Raw genomic sequence first — 23261 nt, forward strand, 5'->3', positions numbered from 1 at the left:
CTGTAGGTACCAAGCAGGCAAGCAACCAAGCAACCAACTAAAGATATGACACCAACATTAAACATTATGACAATAGGCCTATACATTATCATTATGCATTTGAATACTACTTTAAATAGCCTAAACCAGAGCTTCTGGCCTAAACCAAACAAACGGGATGCAAACGGAATTCTTCCTATGATGAATTGAACATGGTGGACCCTCTTGTAAACACGCGTAGTGCTTTATTGGTCGTCCACTCACAGTTGACAGTTTTTGTATTGAGTTGTGCTTGAAATGTACTGTAATTCTGCAAACTGTTAATAAATACTTCAATCAATCAATTCATGCAGATCGACTACAAGCTCGATATGTTTTCGGCGCGCGTGCGCTACATCGACCTGACCCACCTGACCTACGATGAAACATTCATTCATTCATTCATTCACTGCCACGGCCGGGGTCACTTTTTGAGTTGAGTGAGGTAAATTAATGGCTATTAAAGTAGCTACGATCCTCGACACTGACCGCATTTATTTACCACTTGTTGCAAACAGTTTTGTCAGATTGATATTAAACTTTGCTGAATGTGACAACAATTAAGCTGCAGACTAGAGATCTTAACTTCAATTGTTTTAGAGGCGGTAATGTAAATGGTAATAATTAAATGACGGTGACTGATGAATGATGATATACGATTGTGCAGCCGCCAGTCGGCTAAAAATAATGATAGGTAGTTTAGGCTAGCAACACTTAGCCTATACACGTCAATGAGTGAGTATAAATTAAATGTGTTCCATGCAGCAATGCTATTCTTACAGTGTCTGTGAGAAATTAATGCTATTTATGCTAACCCAGAGGTTAATAGAACTGTAAAACTTAAGAGTTCCATCATGTCAGTGTCAATCTTTCAAATTTCACCCAGGCCAGGGAGTAGACTGAAGTTACAGAATACAACATGGCGTTATTCGGTTTTGAATTGTGTTTTTGCCTTGAAAAAGTAATTTCGCTGTGTCTGGGGACCCCCTGGAACCTCCTCAAGGACCATTCGGGGTCCCCGCTCACCGGACCCCATTTTGAGAACCACAGGTGATTCTCCAGGAAGTGGTATCAGCCCCCACCCCCTCAGTTGAAGTTGAACACACGTGGAGTTTAGCTGAGCAGACTTCAATACAAATCGTTTGGCTAAATATTAACAGTTGTTTATTATCCGGTGTGTATATATAGTGCTATATATTATATTTTTCTTTATTTGGCGAAATAGTGAGTTTACAATCCATCCTTTTCTATGCATTCTTTAAAGTAGTAGTTTTGGTCTAAGTGCCCCATAGTGATCTATGTGAAGTGCTACTGCTAAAATAGAAACAATTTCGGATCGTCAAGAACATGTGGTCGTGTCCGGTTCCATATAATTACTATATGCCGCCGGTCAACTACAGTCACCATGCACATGCAAGCACATATGCTTCTACTGGCATGGTTGGGCTACAAATGGCACCATTTAATATGGCTGTGCAGCCTCTGTATCATGACAATGGAAGAACGAACATTCAAGTTCAAACACAAAGTAAGTCCCTATAGAACTTGTGGTTCGTTTTACGAAAGCATGAGCTCACTTGAGAGTCTGTCTACCCCTGTGATACAGTAGCAATTTTCTGTAAAATCATTAAGTTGGTTGTAAGTGTTTTTTGCTTGCAAGCAAAATGTGGGGAATGTGTATGGATTATTCTTTTTGTACTGCTACAGGTTTTGTCAATGCAGTAATTAGTAACTGGGGTTCTTTGTCCTCACTAGACTTAGGCAGCAGGAGATTCATTCTGGACAGGTATGTACACAACTGTAGTCATATCCACTTTAGATGAATAACAATCAGCATTTACCATGAAAAAAGGAGCAGGTGTTATTATTCTCTTATTTTACAGGTCTTTGTATAATTTGGTTAAAACGTCGCAATACCTTGAGTCAACGGACCCAAAACTGCTTTGCTGGTATCTCTCTTTGTCTGCAAGTGACAGGAAACTCATACAAGGTTGTTTGCAGTCAGCTGTACAAACGGCATACTTTGTCAAATCAGTTATCAATAAACAGTCATTGTAGACTGAAGTCACAAACCTAGTATACAATTTCTTCACATCATCACTTCCTTAAAAAGTTGACTTAATTGACATGTATAGAAAATCATGATCTAAATGGTCTCTATAATAGAAGTGTTTGTTGTGCTTTAGTTGAAGTTATATCCTGTCTCTTGACTTAGATGAAGGAGGCCTCCAACAATTTCTGCAAAGACATCCTGCTTTAGAAGTCAGGGTCAGGGAATACACTTGTGTCAATTGTGAGTGTGTTAAATAGGGAACCAAAGACAAGCCAACACATTATCTTAAACACATTTTCACATTTCACATTTGTGAAGCTCTTAAGGTTGGGCAAAGGATAAAATTGAGTAACATTTGCTTCTGCAGTTGATGCTGGAGACGGCTATGCTTCCCACGCAGCAAATTCATCCAACACGTATGTACCAAGCTAAGCTAATGTTTCTAATGACTAATGATGAATGTATTCATATGTTGTGAACTGTATGCTACTTGTACTATACTTTTTTTTTCTGGTACAGAAGACCAACATTGAATGACGTGTATGCATGTATGACATGTGGAGAGAAGCTCTGGCCAGGAGAGAATTGCAGACAATGTACTACACCTATTCAAAAGGAGACAACAAGCTTACCAGGTGATGTGCTGTATTCCATTAATATTGTCAGTGATGTAAATAGGTTTTCAATGTAATGGGTCCCAGGGACATTTTAAGCCCTAACCACACCAAAGGGTCACCATGTAACTCCTTGGGTCGAAACGGTTGCAAGGAGTTAACTCTAAAACCATCTCAACCCTTTGGTGTGGTTTGGGCCATTGAATTCCATGCGTTGAATCACTAGGGTCAACGTGGGTCAACATGCAACAAGACATATCACACCGCAGGGACAACGCTAAAACCGCCTTGACCTTCTGGTGTGGTTAGGGCTTTATGAGTCCTACTTAAACAACGTTAGAGTACAGTACTGAGTACAGTATTGCATCCCAGGACCCCCGGAGGGTGACATGATTGCGTCCTTTCTCAATTTTAGTGAGTCTAAAGCCCTAACCACACCAAAAGTCGCCATGCAACTCCTTGGGTCCAAACGGTTGCAAGGAGTTGCATGGTGACCCTTTGGTGTGGTTTGGGCCAATTTAATTCCATGCATTGAGTCACTTGGGACAACGTGGGACAAAACTAAAACCGCCTCGACCCTTTGGTGTGGTTAGGGCTTAGGGATGTGCATGATGCAGGCTATTTGCATCACTGATTGTTCTAAATTGAAGGTGCGACAAGTCAAAGACCCAGAAGTCAAATTACCTATTATATATATATATATATATATATATATATATACGGAAATTACTCATGCTGTTGCCAAACAGAACCACCTCAAGTCCGTCTGCAGACATACTGAGGTTCACACCAACATTGTTGGTGTGAAGCATTTTTGTTCTCATATGAAGTATGAGAACAAGTATTTCTGAAGATCACTATTTTATTTGGCTAAAGAAAACATAGACTAGCACTAGCCGCAAGCAACTCTTAGATTCTATTTTTTTTAATCTGGAATCTAGAGTTGCAATACCAACCCTTGACAGCCCAATGATCCAAACAGAAAAGTCCTATCTGATTATATTAAACAACGTCGTTAAACTGTTTTTGTTTAATAAAACTCCACCATAGACATGTTATGAGCTACTTTCTGTCAATAAATTCTGTTCAGGTGATAATATTTCTAAGCGTGTAAGTTTGGAAGCGCTTGTTGGAAATCACTGAATGGTCCTGCTGCGTACCACCTGTTTCAAAATTGCACATAATGCAGCAGGACGTGTTGTGTTATTGAAACTCCAACACTTTGAAGAAATTATCATCTGCACAGAATTTGACAGAAAGTAGATAGAATTTAAGTCAAGATTTGCTTGCGACTAGACTAGCTTGCAAGCAAACCAGCATGTGTTTTCGCCACTGAACACAGCATTATTTTTGTTCATTTTCAAAGTGACAACTCTAACTCCTGCAGATCGAGAGTCTGATCTGCTTCCCAACACTGTGACTGATAACTTGAAAAGGCTGGAATACTGTGGTGGCAACGACAGCGAAGGAGCAAGTTGTCAGCTGGGACGAGAGCAGCACCCCACTGATGCCCCAGCATACGTACAGGACAGCTTCCCAACAGCCTACTGCAAATATCAAAGATATCAGCTTGGACCAGGGCAGCACCCCGCTGATGCTGCAATCAACTCGCAGGACAGCCTCTGGACAGTCTACAACAGCAGTCATCTCGTAAAGGAACAAAGACACTCGGACATGGAGGCGCATGCATCTAAGGTAGGTATATGCCAACTTTAAGCAGGGAATTATGTAGTACTACATGAATGAAGGTTTGACAGACCATTCCTATTTTGGTGAAAATTATATAAATAGAACTGTGCTAATTGGTAGGTCCAGCTACTGTCCCAGCTCTGGGATGAAGCGTCTCAGAAGGACAGTAGCTTTGTGAATGCATACAAGGACCCATCTGCCCAGGCTAGCTTCTCTCTGGATGTGGAACTTGAAAGTCACACAGCAAAGCTTGAGTTGGTGAACAGGCCTACCATGACCCAAGCCCAGAGTGGCTACTGTCAATATGGTGAAACCAGTACATTAAGGTAAGTTTGTCTGTTCAAATTAATGTACAATTTGTCCTATGCACTCACTTTGACAACTTGTATGCATATCTTGTTGGCACTGGCCTACTTAGGGACCATGCAAGGCGATAAAGTCAAACTTATTATTTTCTGTGATCTTTGCCTCCTCATGTTTTCATTCCAGCTGGACAAACAAAGGGGAGGACGACACTGCAAATGCAACCAGTGGGGAGGAGGCTACTTCTGTGTGTGAGAGTGAGACGGACCATTTCCACAGCATTATGGAGGAAGATGAGAGCATTCTTGAGTGTAAAATGAACCCCCGTGTCAGTGGAGTTAACTCGGCTCAAGACAGCCCTAAAGTGATGGTCAGCATTGACGCTCTTATGGGTAAAACATCTCCTGAGAAGTCTGCAGAAGTCAAATGCAGCACTGCGGAGAAGTCCACTTCCCCTTTGACACCCACTGCTACCTGTGATATTTCAGTCATGACAGAATCCAACATGGCATCGTGTCAGTCAGTTGCCACCGAGACCATGGGCCCAGACACTGCTGACAAATCAGTCAATACCGCAGTCTACATGTCAGATCTGGACTATCTGATGGAGGTAGTAGAGAAGATTGTAGAAATTAAATTGCTGTTGGTGGTCATATCCATAACCAACTACAAACATTTAACTACTAACATTTAACCTCGCAGGTCTTCACCCGACTCAAATCTGTTGAAGTCGAATTTAAGGAACTGAAGGCCAAAATGACAAGGTACTCATGAAAGCTTCTGTTGTACAGTGGATCAATGGTTCCCGCACAGTGTGCCGTGAGACAAGCCAGTTGTAACAACCACACATTTTTATTGCAATATACTGTCTATAACTATAAAACAATTTAATTAATTTATTTTATTTTATTATTATTGATTTTAGTTGGGGGTTAAGTGTCATTGCTAGACTCGGAATCAAATCCAGGTGTGCATTGAGACTTGACTTGCCCATTGGTGTGTTGGGTGAAAAAAGTCTAAAAACCACTGCCTGTTTTTTAGTCTTATTTCTCTTCAGTAACTTATCACATGTCATCAAGGTGAACACTGGGCAACAAAAATACAGCTCTACAAGCTCACTACACTACAGGTTGCAACATTGTGAGCTTGTAAATAGTCTTGTTTCAATGAAGATTTGATGTAGAAGGGGAAAAAACTATAGGCCCCTTGTGGACTCTAGTAAACAAAGTATATATTGTTTAAGTGGTTGAATGTTATTTTCTCTTCCAGATCAGGTGAACTGATGAAAGTGGATGCTGATGCCATGAGGTGCTGTGCCTGTGCTGACCGTACCAAGCAGGCAGAGCTGTCCCTGCTGGCCCTGCAGTATCGGATGTGCCAGCAGCACTGCTGGAGATGCTACTATAATACAGCTGAGAGAGACTGGTTCAACCCGGGGCCAGAGGACATGGATAAGTACAGGTCAAAATGTACCCTAATCTTACACATTTCCTCACTGTCGGGCACACATATTTCATCTTCATAGTTTGTTAAATTGTCATTTCATTTCATGTCATTTCATTTTGTGTGCTTAGTTTAGAGGGAAGAACTTGCCCACCACTGCAGAGACCTAGGTTAAATAACCGTCTCCGACGTGAGGCCCTCCAAAATATACAGTTGGCATTGTTGATTGGTGGAAAGCATTAACACTTTGTGCGCCCACGCAAAAGTGGGTGAAAATCACTTTCACCTAGAAAATCCATTATTTTTTTTTAAATTCAGCTGACTGTGGAGACACATGCTGGAACTTTTTACAGCATGTAATATATATATATATATATATATATATATATATATATATATATATATAATTATTTTTTCAAAGACGTCCACAGACGTCTTGGGCACTGCACGTGCGGTAATACCAAAGACGTCCACAGACGCCTTGGGTACAAAATGTGTTTTAAAAGCAAAGTATTGTCTTTGTCACTGCACTAAAGACTCCTACAGCAGGGGTCGGCAATTGAGATTGTCCTTGGGCCAATATTATTCCCAGACAATCCATCGCGGGCCGGCCGTCTGGCGCGTGCGCGCGCGCAGCGCGCGTGCGCTCGTGGAGGAGCGCATGCGCGCGAAGCGCGCGTGCGCGAAAAATTTCGGGTCTAATTCGGGTCTAATTCGGTCTAATTCGGGTCTAATTCGGGTCTATTTGACCAATATAAATCAACTTTTTTCTTTTTTTTTTGCTGGAAAAATATGGTGCTGACACGACGTTATGCTGCTTTCACACGGGCAGATGCAAAGCTACACTAGTACACCTAGTCACAGAACAGTGTCGTCGTTAAGCAGCAGGAGGATCCCACTGGCAGCACCTGTCCGTTTATCATTAGCACAACCACGAACGTCCAACACTAATGATAAACGGACAGGTGCTGCCAGTGGGATCCTCCTGCTGCTTAACGACGACACTGTTCTGTGACTAGGTGTACTAGTGTAGCTTTGCATCTGCCCGTGTGAAAGCAGCATAACGTCGTGTCAGCACCATATTGACTTAAAAAAAATATATATATATATATATTAAAAAAAAAAAAAAAAAAAAAAAATTCTCAAAATTATCTCACGGGCCAGATATTATTTCTGGGGGGCCAATTTTGGCCCGCGGGCCGCCTATTGCCGACCCCTGTCCTACAGGATGGTTGGAGCACTCGGCACTTATTTAGCAGGGAAGGGGAACTATGGGAGATGGTGTGAACCACTACTGTGTGCTCTCTCAGTAAAAAATCAGATAAAGTGGCCGGCAACTCCATGTCTATTCCTCAAGCCATCGAGGTCAGAAGTGAAAAGACCACACATGAGTGTTGGGTGGTTGGTTGGTTTAAATGTTTTCAAACCATCAAAAGGCCCCCAAACATACAGCAGTATACGTTCGTATCGGGTGATAAAAATCATTAAGAAACATTGCATTGGCTGCACTGCAAATGAAATTTCTAGGACCCTAGTTGATGTTCTTAATTCCTTTCACAAAATGTAGGATATAGCACAGCACTAAATTGTACAGAACTGGTGTTTTCTTAGCCTGGTTTAACCACTCCCCCTTGAAATTGCATGAATGCAATGCAAGGGGGAGTGGTTAAACCAGGCTAGTGTTTTCCTTCCCAAAGAACTAGTGTTGATTTAATAGAGATCATTAGATCCATGGATGCAGATGGTATCAGGTACCGTCGCCCATAATCCATCTGGCCCTCGTTTCATTCCGCCGACCGCTTGGTGCAGCGGTTCTTGTATTCTTTATTTTTTATTTAATTGTTTTTTTTTTGCAGCTTTTGCCTTTATTTTATATTTTTGAGTGACAGACAGTAGGCTGACAGGAAATGGGGGAGAGAGTGGGGGAGTGACATGCAGTAAAGGCCGTCGGGATCGCGAGTCGAACCCGCGGCACACTGCCAGACTTGGAATACCGGCCAAGGTGCCTGGACCGCTGAGCCACGGCCCAGGCCTCTTTATTTTGTTTTACTGAGAATAAGGTTAGAAATACTTGTAGGGTTAGTCAATTAATTAGAAATACAATGGATGTGAATATGTCGGATAAAAAATGGGAGAGGGTGGATGCTAGTGATAGACTAGCATTGGCTAAGATGTGGATGCAGTACTACTTGAACTGGCTCTAATCTTTTTTCCATTACTTGCTGTGCTCTGCAGGTCGGGGAGTCTCCCTGCAAAACTTGCGAGTGTCCTGCAGACACTAGAATCTGATTACAATGAGATGAGATGTAAGATCCAGGCAGGAGCAACTCTGGACCAGCTCAAACCCTTGTCTGTCTCCTACACACTTGGTACAGAGTCCTGCTATGTTCCTGCTCAGGTCAGCCCCAGCCAAATGGCTCAGTGGTATCAAATATTCAAAACAATTGTGCAAGTTGTTGTACTTGTCTAATCTTATGTTATTGTTGTCTAGATCATTGGTGATACAGTGGGAAGTGTTCCTACATTGAGGTATGTTGGCACTAGTTTCAACTAAAACTATCGTTTCCATCATGGAATAGCAGACATTTTGAGTGACTGAATATTGTAATGTCTACTCTACTTACTATGTTGTGTGTTGGCCTACCATGTGAATGATAACAGCTCCCAGCAGCCACAGAGGCAAGACCGTAAAGTAGTTGGAGGAAATGTTCATGTAGGGATCTTCAAAAGCTCTCAGGTATGTCGCACAATCTACGTACACTCTTAAGGCCACATTCACAATACAGTATTTTACTCGGGACTGAATCGGGAGTGTTTTTCTTTCTGTGTGTACGACACCAGGGCAGTAAATCCTGTGCTCCACGCTAGGCATAATGAAATACCCAGAATAGGGATGCTAGGGTTCATGTGGATAAGCTAGGACATACTGTAGCCATCTTTGGTCTGTACCAAGTGCCACTATGGTTGGTTAAAGACAAGCCGCAATTTGCAACACTAGATTTTATTTTAAATAATGGGTTGAATCTATCATTAGATCCATCCATTGATTTGAAGTCATATTGCCCAGCCTTACCTTATAGGTTGCATTAGTTTGAACAGTGCATTAGTTTGAACGGTGCCAATGGCTGATACCTTGTGCAGGAAAAGAAAGACCCAGCTCCCCAGATCAAGTTGGACCGCAGAGCAGGAGGGAGTGTGGAAACTCTTCCCAAGCAGAGTGGAACTAGCAGTGGACCAGGAGATGAACAGACATGTATGCCACAAGATCTTCCCCCCTCACCCACTCAATCCTCAGTCAGGATACTGGTAGAGTTTGGTTTACTATGTTGTAATTTGTCCTTTCCTTATAAACACTAGGTGAGGCATGGTACGACGCTGAGGAGGACCTAGATTCTGTTGAACGCAAAGGGGTTTCTGCAGAGACAACCAAAGAGAAAAAAGATGGTAAACACTATATTGGCGCTAACTGTATTCCCAGGTTTCCCAAAGGTGACATACCTGTTTCTACTTCCTATAGCTTCACTCGACTGGCACAGCAGCAGATATAACCAGACATTCATGAAGTTATGATGGGTTTATGGTTAAATCTACTGCGGGGCCAATCAAGCTAAGCTATGGAAAATTAATATTCCACCTTCGGGACACCTGCGTCTATTGCAACTGCAAAAACATAGTTTGGTCAAAAGGATGTAATTCTTCTGCCATGATTAGTTGATATTACTTATTATTGATATTACTGCCCACCATTTCCCAAATTCCATTTCCCAAAGCATACTGTGGGTTGCTTGAATTTTCTAAAACAGTACAGTACGAAAATGGATTTACAGGGATTACTTGAAGGTTGTGGTTTTGAACCCTGCCTGGGGTCACAAGGGTATGCAGTCGCAACTGGTTCCGAACGTCAAATTAAAGGTCTCCTGAGGAGGCGCGTCTGAGGCCTGTCCTGGAAAGGAGTTTCCGGATGTAAAAACAACAACTTGAAACTAGATTGAGATGCATAATCTCAACCCAATTTTATTCTATAAATTCACGGAACCCCTTTGTGAGTGTGTCACCAGAGAAAGTCCGTCAGATTGGCGGATTGCTAAAAAAATGCAAGTCGGGAACATCTTTGTATATTTTAAAGTGCTGATTGACTTGAAAAGTATTGTCCCTGGAGAAAGGATTTAGGAGAGAAATGAATTGTTTGGTACTCAATTAAGTTTGTTTTAATAACTTTGTGCAATGGTAACAACTAAGGAAAAGCACAAATGGCTTATTGTACAAGATGTGAATAGACGTGTACTACCGTAATACCATAATGGTCCTTTACATTTCCTACAGGGGAAGAGAAGGAGAGAGGCTTGTTCCTCCAGGCTTCCAACCTACCCTGTACTGTGACAGAGGCAAGCCTGAACCCTGTTATGTCATCTCCATACATTTTGATACTCCAAAATGGCATCTGATCTGCAGATTTTGACTTGACTGTATCAAATGAATGTTGACGGTCATGCTTTAAATGGCCACCAGAGGACAGCAGGAGCGTTAATCTAAAACGTTTGTTTTTCCAGGCTGATGTGATCAGCAGCAGCAGCAGTCCTGGGCCATCAGAGGTTCCCCTGAAACCTAAAACTTCAAAGACTGATTCCAGTAACGCTGCAGTTAAGGTGGTTAGATTATCCTCTCCTTCAGGGTTCGCAATCATATCTGAATCAGAACCCACTTGAGTTGTGGGCCTTGTATAGTTTGGGTATTTATCTTGACATGATGTAACCAGTCCAATTGGTGAGATATATCGCTCTGTTGCACAGTTGATTAGAAATTAATCATTCAAATATAGCTTCTCATTGTCTTCCATTGCATGGTGAAATGACTGTCAAAGTCACTCTTTTAGCACAAGACTGTCAAAGTCACTCTTTTAGCACAAGAACGAATGCAAATGTATTACGCAGAAGCTGGGATTGAACCCGGGCCTCCCACTCGCCAGACCAACGCGCAACCTGTTGTGCCAGTAGGACTGAGACCGATTGGCAGGGCTGTAGTGGGCTGGGTCTTGGCTGGGGGCTACACAAACAAAGCTGATTCTGATAATATGTAACATCACTTACCGGTAGCCTTTTTCTGTGGTAGAAGGAAGGAAGGCGGTCTGGACAGCTATTTTGGATTATCTTTTAATCAACTGCGTAATAGAGCGATAGATCTCCCTAATTGGACTAGTTACATCATGACGAGGTAACTACACCATCCAAACCTCCTAAAAAGAACAGATCTACACTTTGTTCTGTAGTTACAAAAATAACAGCTGCATATCCTCTACTGATACAAGAATACAGTGAATAGTGTTTATTGTAGAGATGCAATATATTGAAATTATAACCGATATCGGATATCAGATTATATCCAGGGGCGGTACCGATTCCTATATATTATATTTATATTGAACTGATTGCTGAATTTTTACACTTTTCATTGAAGTTTGGCTGGTGAAAGTAAATGGTAAGCCCCCCACTAACAGCTGACACGAGACGGAGACAGACTGGCTGCTCTGCAAGTACAAAGCCATTGACGGTCACATCATCAATATCTGTGAAACTAATTGGGAGACCGATTCTATACCAATAGGGCATTTTTATGGCCGAAATGGCCATCGATACGCTACCGATTATATGGTGCATCTCTAGTTTATTGCGTTTCACACGCACTAGTCTGTACAGAGCACAACAACCGTGCCCTTCTTAATGCATCACCAGCTTGCGCTCTCCAGGCATTGCTAATCGAATCCACTGCCTACGTTTTGATGAAATGAGTTCAGCTGACCTCAACCTAAAAACCTGAATTATGCTTCATTGTATAATGTGTACACTTTGTAAGATGAATAGTATTGGGCGTCAATGTCACTATAGTGTTGCAGTCTCTAATTTTGTTCATCTGCTCTCTTATCTCCAGATGATTCCCCATCAGTTGCTGCGTTCCAGCCCGAAGGTGAAGGTAGTGTGCGTCTTGCCCACAGCCAGATGCACATTTGTGCCCCAACACTATGGCACCATGGGCAGCTTTGATACCTTGAAGGCACGTCTGAAAGAGCGCCATCCAGGAGTTGGGAGCCAGGCGATAGTGGGTGCTTTGAAGGAGCTACGGGTCAAACATCAGGGTGTCCTCAGTGGTTTACCTCTCAGGGAAATTGAGAACATGGCTTCCGAATTATTGATGGCGCGCACCACACCACCATGAGGTGGCAGCCATAGGCAACCTGCTGGATGCTATCTGCATCTAAGTTGCAAAACCATCCTGATTGTAATAAATGCCGATTAACTCGCGTTGCAGCTGTGCAGATAGCTTGGGTTATCAGATTGCCATTGTTGTCATGTGATGAGCAACTTTCTGTCAAACTGCGGTCATGATTTTTAAGTTTGGAAGCACTGATTTTAAATCCATTTCCTACATTTACAACGAGCGCTTCCAAACTCGAATACATTGAAAGAAATCCTGACAGTTTGAGTTTATTGACAAGACTTGACAGAGAGAAAGAGGATAATCCAAGCTTTCCATACAGATGTTATATTGTTTGAGTTTATCATAATTTAATACAATTCGATGACTTCTGTTCATGCGGGCTGTTATTTCTATACATGCATCAGAAAGATGCATTTTTATTTTATTTTTGTTAGACTTCTTGCGTAAAGTCGCATTGCAGATTTATTTGTTTTTGTTTAATATAAAAACATTGGAAAAGCTGAAGAGTCAAAAAAAAATACGGGCTGTCATTTGTATGCAATGCATGCATCAGAATGATGCATTTTAATTTATTATTATTTTATTCTTGTTGCATAAAATTGCATTGCAGATTTATTAGTTTTTTGTTTAATATAAAAACAAAATGTTTTTTGGAAGGAAAAAACCCCCAATGTTTTGTTGACAGCAAATTGTAAATGGCTTTCAAGCAATGCCGTGTTCCATTTCCTTGTGAGGAATAAATTGACTTTAAGTTGAATCTTGAATGTGGTTTCAGCAGCACTTGCTTATTGATGTCCTGTATGTATGAACCAGCACAAATGTGTCACTAGTCAGCAAGTCCTAATTGGATTGTCAACTCTGGTCTAGGATGTGTTGCTATAAGTAGAACAAGACACTGAGGGAGCTTACATGAAGGAGGTTTATGGCCGAGTGTTGACTATTTCTCCACTAGGTGGCGATGGGTCCCATTGGACTGTAGAGCGAGATGATGCAAGATCTCAGCACTGTTCATGTGATCAGAATGCCTAGTCAGAATTACTATAAATTGCATTTATTTTATTTGATAGCAAAATATTTTACTGCAGCATTCAAAGTCTTAAAGCCGACGTCTAATGGATTTTCTGCTCTTAAGCTTGATTAATAATTTGTCCTGAGATTTATTTTTGTTTCAGTATAGAAGATTAAAGTACATTATAATTATTGGTAAAGTGTAATGGGAGATGAATGAATGTCAAGACAGCACTACTGGAGTAATTAAAGAGTTAATGGTGATCCTTTGCCCCCCACCACCCCCCAGCTAGGAGTGGGCGGAGACTCGAACTGGGATACGAACCGGAGAGAACGAACAACAAAACTTTGTGGGTGAAAGCAAGACGCCTGGGTTTAGAGTGGATTTCTGTTTGTTTTTTACATCATTATTCAGGAGGCTTTTCAGCGTATCAGGCCGTGATCAGATATTTGTGCAGTGGAGAAATGACTTGAGTTCTAACCAACTATGGGTGACCCATGGACGTGGAAGACTTCAGAGGCGCCCAGCGAGCATAAATCAGTTGACTTGGTTTCAAGGAGGCAGTTCATGGATTGTGTCGTCTAATTCACTTGCGGAATATTGTAGAAGAATGGATATTAATGCTTGCTTGCATGGCGCCTTCATCTTCAGAAAAGCACTTTAGTAGAGTTGAAAAGGTCAACGTGCAGTTCACTTTTATATCTGTACGGGATCCGACTGGCGACTGAAGAACTACTGAACGGGTATCGGCGACAAATTCACCCTGAGACACATTTTTAAAAATAACAACACGCCAAGTGGCAACATGTGGACTCCGGGGATGTTGATGTGGCGGATCACTCTGTGCTGCATGCTTCTGGAACTATTTATACACAGTGGTCAAGGTACGATTATTAAAACCATGTGCCTATGTTTTTCCATTACATCTGGTCTATTTAGCGTCAGAGCTAGTTTTGCTAAGCAAGATATTGTAGAATAATTTGCTGAAACTGTCAGTCTAGCTGTAGCAATGAGCAGGCAACAGTGGTCCATTTTTAGCCTTAAGCCCAAACCACACCAAAGGGTCGGGTTGGGACAAAACGGTTGGTGTGGTTTACCTTAAACAGTTTTGTCCCAACCCGAGCCTTTGGTGTGGTTTGGGCTTTAGATCAAGACTATCGTAGCCGTAGATGTATAATAGTCTTGATCTAAGGCTAGTCTGAGCTCATAGTTATAATACATACTATATCTGTACCAAACTCCATAAACAATGCAACCACACATAGAATTGATAAAGCAAAACTAAACTATTGGTTTCACATAGTTGTCTCTGTGGAGTAGAATGGCTGCAGAAGCAATATGTCACATAATTCTTGTTGCCTTGGCTTTTGTTTGGTTTTGTCATTTGTACTTTGATTTGTCTTCTGCGCTCAGGTCTGAACGTCTGTACGAGTGGCAGCGCTACATCTTGTGAAGAATGCCTTCTCATTCACCCCAGTTGCGCCTGGTGCGCAAACGAGGTACCAAGTGAAAATGTTTAAAATTGTGCATCTTGTTGCAAACTAGCATGATGGATGACACTTGAACGCACTCGGCATAACCCTTTTCAAAACGAGAGAGACTCAACAACAATGACATGCGAGGTTACTGCGTGCAGTGTCCATAACAATGTCCTGCCAAACCTCAAATAGCTTTACAGTCCCAAATGAAAGATTCATGTAGCCAGCATGCCACACTGGAACAAATTAACAACATCAACTTGGCCCTTTGGCCATTCTCTGCCACTCACTCTATGATAATGAATGATCACTACTGTTGTGTTGACAGATTTGTGGGTTTTTGTCCTACAGGATTTTGGGAGGGTGCGGACACTGACTTCACGATGTGACCTTAGTGAGAACCTTCAGAAAAGAGGCTGCGAAGCACATTTCATTGAGTATCCCAGCAGCACCAGTTCCATACTAAAGAATACACCCCTCAGCTCTAAAGGGTCTGGGCCAACCCAGTACGATGTCATCCAGATTATGCCTCAGAAGATCTCCCTCAGCCTGCGGCCAGGTATCAAGTAACAGTACTGCCCATCCTCACATGGTTGCCTAGTGCCATGGTTAACCATCATTATGTAGGATCTGTAACTGCCTACTCCGTAATATCTAGAATGGCCTTATTCACAACTTGTGTGTGTGTGTGTGTGTGTGTGTGTGTGTGTGTGTGTGTGTGTGTGTGTGTGTGTGTGTGTGTGTGTGTGTGTGTGTGTGTGTGTGTGTGTGTGTCACTTATGGCACTTACATATACACTGTTTATTTTGAGAATGCATGTTATGTATGTATTCACAAACTGTTTTCCTTCTCCATTTGTATGACTGTTTCGTAATTGCATAACATTGGGACTCGGGAGCTTGTATTGGAAAATAATGTCACCCGCTCCTTACCTGTAAACTTGTCATTTGACCATAAACTTGAAGTTAATGTGTTGGAAATCATTTTTATCCCCTTCTATCCACCTATCTAGGAGACCCGACAGAGTTTGAGGTGCAAGTACGGCAGGTGGAGGACTATCCAGTGGATCTCTACTACTTGATGGACCTCTCCCTCTCCATGAAAGACGACCTGGACACCATCCGCAACCTGGGCACAAAGCTTGCTCAGGAAATGGGCAAACTCACCAGCAACTTCAGGCTGGGCTTTGGCTCCTTTGTGGATAAGAACATGTCCCCCTTCTCCTACACAGCACCCAAGTACCAACAGAATCCATGCAATGGGTGAGGAAGCACCACAGGACATTAGCAGCATGCTTGGAAAGGGCCCAGTCACTTGAATTGCTTTATTTTGATTTAAATTCTGCGTGATGGCCTGTGTTCATATAACCGTGTTGGACATACAGTCATACACTGTTAATAAGCATCAGCTTGAGACTGCTTGGCGGGCTGCTCACGCATTCTTTCTCTTGACAGTTTGGAGTATGAAAATGAATAATTTATTCCAAGTTCTATTTTTAGCCATTCGTGAAAGATGCATAGTGAGAGATTTTACAGTAGCTTGTAGTTATGCGGACTATGATGCAGTGAAGAGCAGCTCTCAAAAGTGTCTACTGTCCACCCACCCACGCCATGTGTGTGTGTCGTTGATGCTAAGCGTTGTTGATGAGAGCAGGCTGAAAGGCAGCCGCATACCACATTTGCCCTGGAGGCGAGATTACTCCACACACTAACGTGCCGGCCAACCTCGCGCATCACTTCCTAACTAGGTTATTGGATTGTGTGTTTGTGTCACACAGACATTGCAACACTGCAGGGAAGCATTAAAGGCACAGATGCCATGTGGACTTCACAATCACATCTCTCTCCTCCTCACCTCTGTCATTGCTACACCCTACTCAAACAGCCAAATGGAATGGCCTACATTTAAGCAATGGCTTAAGATGGGAATCATTGTGGATGGTAATCAATCCAATCCAACCAAAAATACTGATGATTCTTAACCACATAAAATCTAGCGTACCGTCCATATTCTGCGCATGTCATAATAGGTGAAAATAGGCATTTTTTGGCAAAAATGGCAGATCTACAAGCTTGCATCACATGGAATCTATTATCAATGCGTATTGTTTTCATTAAATTAACATAGGTAATCAAAAGTTAGTTGCGCCTACTTAAAATGTGACAGGTGTGTTGTTGGAGTTGATTCACTTACAGAAAAAAGTATCCAAAACACCTGCACACTGTCGTCACTTGCTCAACAAAGGTTTAATAGCGCAATGTTGTCAAGGACCTTCAGGCATCTGAATAATGTCCTTGACTGAACAACAACACTATTGTAGAGCAAATCATGACAGTGTGCAGTTTTGTTTGTAGAATGATAATAGAATAAATCTGAATTTGCACAAAGAACATTACAGGAAAAGGTCAAGGTGAAAAGAATAAAAGAAAAATAGTTTACTGCCTTAATGACTGTCAAAGTAAAGGCTATTTTCTGTTTTTCAACACAGATACAAGCTTTTCCCCAACTGTGTCCCTTCCTTCGGTTTTCGCCACATCCTCTCGCTGACTGATGAGGTGGACAGCTTCAACAAGGAGGTACAGAAGCAGATGGTATCTCGCAACCGAGATGCACCCGAGGGCGGATTCGACGCCATCCTGCAGGCTGCCGTTTGTAAGGTTAGCTGTCAGTCAGGCAGGTTGTGTTTCCGAAAGGTGACAGAACTTCCTGGCTTAAGTATGCATGGGGTACCGTACCTCACACAGTTTAAATAAAATGTCTCTTGATTGTAGTACAATAGCCCAACCATACAGTATGTGCACAGCAGCACACAACATTCTTAAGTGATAATTTATCCATTTGTAACTATGAGTAGTTGAATGAATGAATGAATACAGAGGATGTTACTTTGTAGGTTAGATGGTGAGGAAGCTGCTGTTAGACTACTGGGATGCACCCATTATGAACTGCTGTCCTATTTGCTCTGTTAATTAAAATAACTTGCAGGGGGGTAGATAGGAAGTGGAGTGGAGTCTGGTGCAGCTGGTTAAACATGAGGACGAGTCATCATTGGCAGGCCCAGTCATATCCTTGTTTTCCGCTCCAAGTTTAATTGTTTTCTACAGGAAGAGAAAGACTCCCTCCAAGTAGGTCGTGCCTTGTAATTTACTGCCACTGACACATTTCAAACATTGGCTGGTTAGGAGGCTGGGCTGGGGGCAGTCCAAAGGCTTAATTGAAGTTGCCTATTCTTATTTCAATTGTAGTTCAGGAAAATACTCGACATGATTTGTAACCATAATTTATTTGGACGTAACTGTGAAAGACTATGTTATGGAAGACCATTTCCACCACTGAGTAAACCTAAAGGTTTTTTGTTCCCCCTCACAATTTTCTCAGGATTCTATTTTTTCTTTTAGTCACATTTGTCATAATTGCAAGATTTGTTGCAGAAATTGGCTCCCACGTATGCTTTGATAACAGAAAAATGTAGCAGTCAAAGAACTATCAGTGGTATTTGTTTCCTTAGGGAAAAAACAAATGTCCCTGCAAGATGTTCAACAACAGGAAATGTTCATGGTTCAGTGACAGGCCTAGTCTAGATATCAAACTAAAAGCTTCTCGCACAACATACACTGAACTGCCCAGGCTGAGTAATACAATCATGACTATAGTTCTTCATCAAAGAGGCTTCTGTGTAACGGGAAAGCCCACATTTCTATTGTACAATGACGTTGGCACACAATGTCCGATCCCATGACAAATGTCTGCCTTTATGCCTCTGCTGCTGGCTGAAAGGTTAGGTTTGTTTAGTGCCATGCCAATAGTCAGCACTCTCTAATGCTCTGTCACTGTCACTGCCCCCACTGTCCCCCACTGTTTCACGTTGATTATGGCCTGGCCGGGTCTGATGGGTTAAACTCTGGCTGCTGTTTGGCTGGTCCTCAAGATGGTGAAAAGTTATGGGGTATCTCTGAACTATGGAGTGATTATTCAGTGTATTGTGTTTATCATTTTATTAAAGGGACATTTCACCGCTGGAAGAAACCGCAGTCACTCAATGTTAATGCCATCTTTTTAATAATAGTATGAGTGAAAGAGTTGCACCAGGTGAATAATAGTATTTGTAGTAGATAACAGTAGCACAATTTGAAATTTGCACCCTATGTCGAGAAAAATTATGTAGTCTGTGTGTTTGACTGGATTGCTCAATTGCGCCATAATGACCATAATGCATTGGTGCACTGCTCCTCCTTGTGGAGAGGTGGAGGGCTGTATTTCTGAGACAACATGTAGTCCAGGAAGGAAGTGAGACCAGTGCCTGTGACATCACAGGCACTTATCTAAAAACACATGAGTCTCATTCTTGAGACTGGGAGGTCGGAGTTCGATCCCTGGCCAGGTCATACCAAAGACTCTGAAAAATAGAACACAATTCAATTCAAAGGAGCTTTATTGGAATGAGAAAATGTACGTTTAAAAAAATAGGACATAGTGCCTCTTTGCTTGGCACTCAACTTCAAGGGTTGGATTGGGGTAAGTCCCTGTGACATACTAGGCAGCGTCATGTCCAGGCCAGGGGGTGTACTTGTACATCAAGCTGCCTCACGCTAAAGAAACAGGAGATAGGCTCATGCCCTATGGGCCTCATGGCTCGGCAAGGCTTACTTATTGGATGTGTGGTCTTTTTATAAACTGACTTTCCACGTGATATTTCATCTGTATAGTATGTGGTGTCACTGGTGTGTGTTCCTGCATGCTAAAGCAACTCTAAATTAACAAAGAATTACCGAGTCATCATAATCATGGCATATATTGTGTCCTCTGCCTGATCAGGACAGAATAGGTTGGAGGAAAGAGGCCTTCCACTTGCTGGTGTTCGCCACAGACGATGTGCCTCACCTTGCTTTGGATGGCAAGCTTGGTGGCCTGGTCCAGCCCCATGACGGATATTGCCACCTCGATGACAAGAATGAGTACAGTGCTTCGACTAAGATGGTGAGGCTGGAGAAGATTCATCTTGTCTTTTTGATCCTGCTGTTTGGCAGAGATAAAAAGCAGAAATATTGATCCAAAAGTGATGTAATTTACGTAACAATGAATGTGAATATTATGCTATGCACTCACTCTTCAAATTACACCTTTAACAGAAATTACAGCAGGTTTTCTTGCAGCAAATACACCCTGCAACACACACGTTGAGAAATCTGAAACCGTGGCTCTTTTCAAAGCACATTTTTATGCTGGGAGCAGCTATGCCACCCTAGCATTGTTCAATAAGGATGAATCTGCATATGAGTGGACTTTGGAATTAGGCAGGTTTTGCTTTGTGTGATTACTTAAACACAATATCTTGACCTTCCCACTCCCCTTTAACAGACAGCCAGGAGTTAAGGAATCCTGAGTTTACAAGGCTCTACTTGGCTCTGAGCCAAGCCCAAATAACTAATTTGGGAACTTTATTCATGGCCAATTTGATTAGGTAGAATTAACCTACCTAATCAAATTAGTTTTCAGAAAAGGCTGACCTAATTTGACTGACCTAAAATGAAATGAACAGAGGTAATTTAAAACATTACAGATTTACAGTCAAATTTGTCTTGTTTGCCTATTACAGCGATAGCTAGGTGCAGTCAGTGATTTGCAGAAGGAGGGACTGTTAGTTATGTTGGAAGCTAACTGTACATTTAACTCTTAACAGTTCCAGTGGCTTCTGAGCAGGTTCTCCAGAGCGGCAGATTGAGCTGTACTTCCATAATGCATAGAATTAAGTCTAAATGAATGAATTACCGGTAGGTTATTACTGGACAACGTGGTCCGTTTCTAATTAAAATCCACACGTAGTGGACAGTTGGACACACTATTGATAAAAAATATTGACAAAAATACTGAAACGTAAAGATTGTTAATTACTGGTTTTGGATGACAATTCAATTCTCCTCACTTTTTTGGGGATATTGTTTTTTTGTTTACCCTTAAAAGAGGACATGTCTGGGGAGTCTAATTTAAACTCGGCATCGAAATTGAAAGACCAATGACTTCCTTTTACTAATTTCCTGACAGGAAGGTATGATCTTTATTGTGAGAGGAAGTTCATGTATCTAATTTCTGTCTGTCTGTCTGTCTGTCTGGCTCTCTCTTTTTTGCTCTCTTTCCCTTGTGTTTAGGATTATCCCTCTCTGGCTCTCCTGGGGGAGAAACTGGCAGAAAATAACATTTATCTCATATTCGCAGTTACCAAGCGCCTATATGTCATATATAAGGTATTTTCTTTTCTTTTCTGTACATATTGTTGTTATTGATCAAACCTTCCATACATTTCCAAACATACTAATCATATTTTGTCTAAATGTAGAATTTTACTGCGCTGATACCTGGTACTACTGTAGAGATTTTGGACCAGGATTCTAAGAATATAATTCAGCTCATCATCAATGCCTACAATGTAAGTAAACACAAACAATACCAATGTCTTTGTCACTTCAGGTGTGTGTGCATGCCCACGCAATAAATAGTGAAGGGTGAAATTCAAAAGGAGTACAGAGAAAGAAAGCCAAATCCAGGAGAGAAAAGCAGATTTAAACACTTTCTAGGAAAAAGGTTTGGCGTGTCTGTGTGTTGTAATAAGATGTTTTTTTCCCGTGGGGCTGGGGCCATGGCATAACAGTGACAGTGGAAAACTACTGTCATTTGTCTGCAAAGTAGTGAGGAGGTCATGGAGGCCATGCCTTTGCCCATTCTAGAAAGCAGAAAGACTGCACTGGAAGCGGAACTGAGCAATGTTGAAGCTGCATTCTGGAACTTATTTTAACGTTTTAACCAATCTGTACAGTAGAGTATGTTACAATACAATATAGCTAGCACATTTGCAATGGTTGGAGTTGGGTTTCCTACTCTTCCATTGAGAACTGTAGACTCTGGTTTCAGTTAGGCCTGGCTGACAGGTGATACTGCCCGAGCCCCGAACTGTACAATATCTCCCCTGGTCCCACAGGGATTGCCTCTTGGCTGAGCCTACTGCTCTGCTCTGGTTTGAATCCCAGGAAACAAGTCCATTTGGTTAAATTTGTATATTCACATTTACAAAAAACCTTTCTATTTATAGTACAAACACTATGTTAATAAATGTAAGACCCAGGTGATGAAATTGCTATTTTAACCATCCTTTTAAGGATGAGGTAGTCTACCAGGGGAAATCACACTGTGCTAATGACATTTTATTACCATGACATGGACTGGTTTTATCGTCTCAATTTAGTCGCCTGCTGCTCATAGTCTTACAGGAAATGTATTCCAGCAGGGTCACTTCTGTTTTGGGGGTGCTAACATTCCTCCTGAATTGTAAACATATGATTATAATCTAATCCAAAAGACATGTTTATTTGGAATAAGTTTGCCAAATATTTATTTTGACAACTCTGTTTTACGCAAGAACAATTGGGAAATACATGTTTAGATGTGTAATTATTATTATTCCTCAGTAGAAATGGATTTATGGGAAGAGAGGATTTAAAACAGTGCTACTCTGAGGTCCATTTGGACAACAGTAGAAATGCAAATATTAATATTAAACGTCCTTGCCTTTTTAACACTGGGCCCAGTTGAGTCTCCAAACGAAAACTGTAATTCTTTTCAATGGACTCGATTAAAATAAATCGATTTAAATGTAAATCATGATCGCTCATTTGTCTCCCCTCTCTCCTTTGTCTCAACATCTGCCCGCTGTTAATTACTTTGTCTTGCTGGCAATCACTTTAAACCGTATGTTCTAGTTTCTTCTACACTGAGGCTGACATTTATATAATTGCATTTTCTGGAACAAGTTTGTTGAGTGAAGAAGGAAAGAATTTCCCAAAACAACTTTTCTACATTTCGTAAGCCTTTCCCTAAATGTTTTCCTAACTTAGTGGGATTTTGAGTGTTTAAAAAAATCCCTTGGCTTGGCTAGTAAGTACGGCAACTTGTTTTTAGCCATGGAGAATCAGGACACACTGTTCACTCTGTAACTGAAACATATCAAACAAAGACTCGCAATATTCAATGTGTGAGACTGAGTTAGAATGAAGTGTTGTGACTCAGGACCTCATTAACATTCCCTGTGCAACATTAGATTCACCACACTGACATGTGTTAGCTACACTGACTTTGCCAAGTGTTGTGAGGTTGTGTTGCATAACCTTTTTTGTTTTGTTTCTTGATAAATGTTGTTAAAGCAGAATAATACTGTCCGTTTGCTTTGATTGCATTTAAGTGATGGTCAGAGAAGAGAGTGAACCTGCACAAGCAAACATGTTTATCTGTGACATCAGGTATGGTTTTGATTTAGGCCTGTCGCAATCATGTAGCTGTTAAGAGGAGTGCACGTCATGAATGAACACACGGTTAGGTCTGCATATGCTTCACAGATGCAAATCAAGCTGGCACACTGCACAGCTGTAGCATCTCATACACATATGCACGTA

The 23261-nt window shown here is 41.6% G+C and overlaps 2 protein-coding genes across 7 annotated transcripts in view; both read left to right on the forward strand.

The window, feature by feature from the left end:
* The first annotated feature begins 1109 nt into the window (after positions 1-1109).
* Positions 1110-13097, forward strand: rbm44 (RNA binding motif protein 44). 6 transcript variants are annotated; one of them, XM_079517624.1, is made up of 19 exons: positions 1110-1546; positions 1774-1804; positions 1902-2008; positions 2234-2311; positions 2439-2487; positions 2591-2706; positions 4052-4380; positions 4495-4700; positions 4864-5287; positions 5380-5441; positions 5947-6138; positions 8356-8518; positions 8612-8649; positions 8782-8857; positions 9262-9373; positions 9478-9564; positions 10444-10505; positions 10671-10766; positions 12046-13097. In XM_079517624.1, exons 1-19 carry the CDS (start codon positions 1366-1368, stop codon positions 12328-12330), a joined length of 2694 nt encoding a protein of 897 aa, XP_079373750.1. In that variant the 5' UTR covers positions 1110-1365; the 3' UTR covers positions 12331-13097. The 6 variants fall into 6 exon arrangements, with proteins under 6 accessions (XP_079373750.1, XP_079373752.1, XP_079373751.1 ...); XM_079517626.1 differs by having other exon boundaries at positions 4073-4380; XM_079517625.1 differs by having other exon boundaries at positions 2594-2706.
* A 539-nt stretch (positions 13098-13636) lies between these two features.
* Positions 13637-23261, forward strand: part of itgb5 (integrin, beta 5) — a 58461-nt gene continuing 48836 nt past the window's right edge. The window contains exons 1-8 of the mRNA XM_079519058.1: positions 13637-14226; positions 14756-14841; positions 15172-15379; positions 15833-16082; positions 17309-17477; positions 19636-19797; positions 20967-21062; positions 21155-21244. Of these exons, the coding sequence (XP_079375184.1) occupies positions 14148-14226; positions 14756-14841; positions 15172-15379; positions 15833-16082; positions 17309-17477; positions 19636-19797; positions 20967-21062; positions 21155-21244 (1140 nt within the window). The 5' untranslated portion in view covers positions 13637-14147. The remainder of the gene's footprint in view (positions 14227-14755; positions 14842-15171; positions 15380-15832; positions 16083-17308; positions 17478-19635; positions 19798-20966; positions 21063-21154; positions 21245-23261) is intronic.

Source organism: Electrona antarctica (assembly GCF_951216825.1).
Source record: "Electrona antarctica genome assembly, chromosome: 13".
NCBI lineage: Eukaryota > Metazoa > Chordata > Actinopteri > Myctophiformes > Myctophidae > Electrona > Electrona antarctica.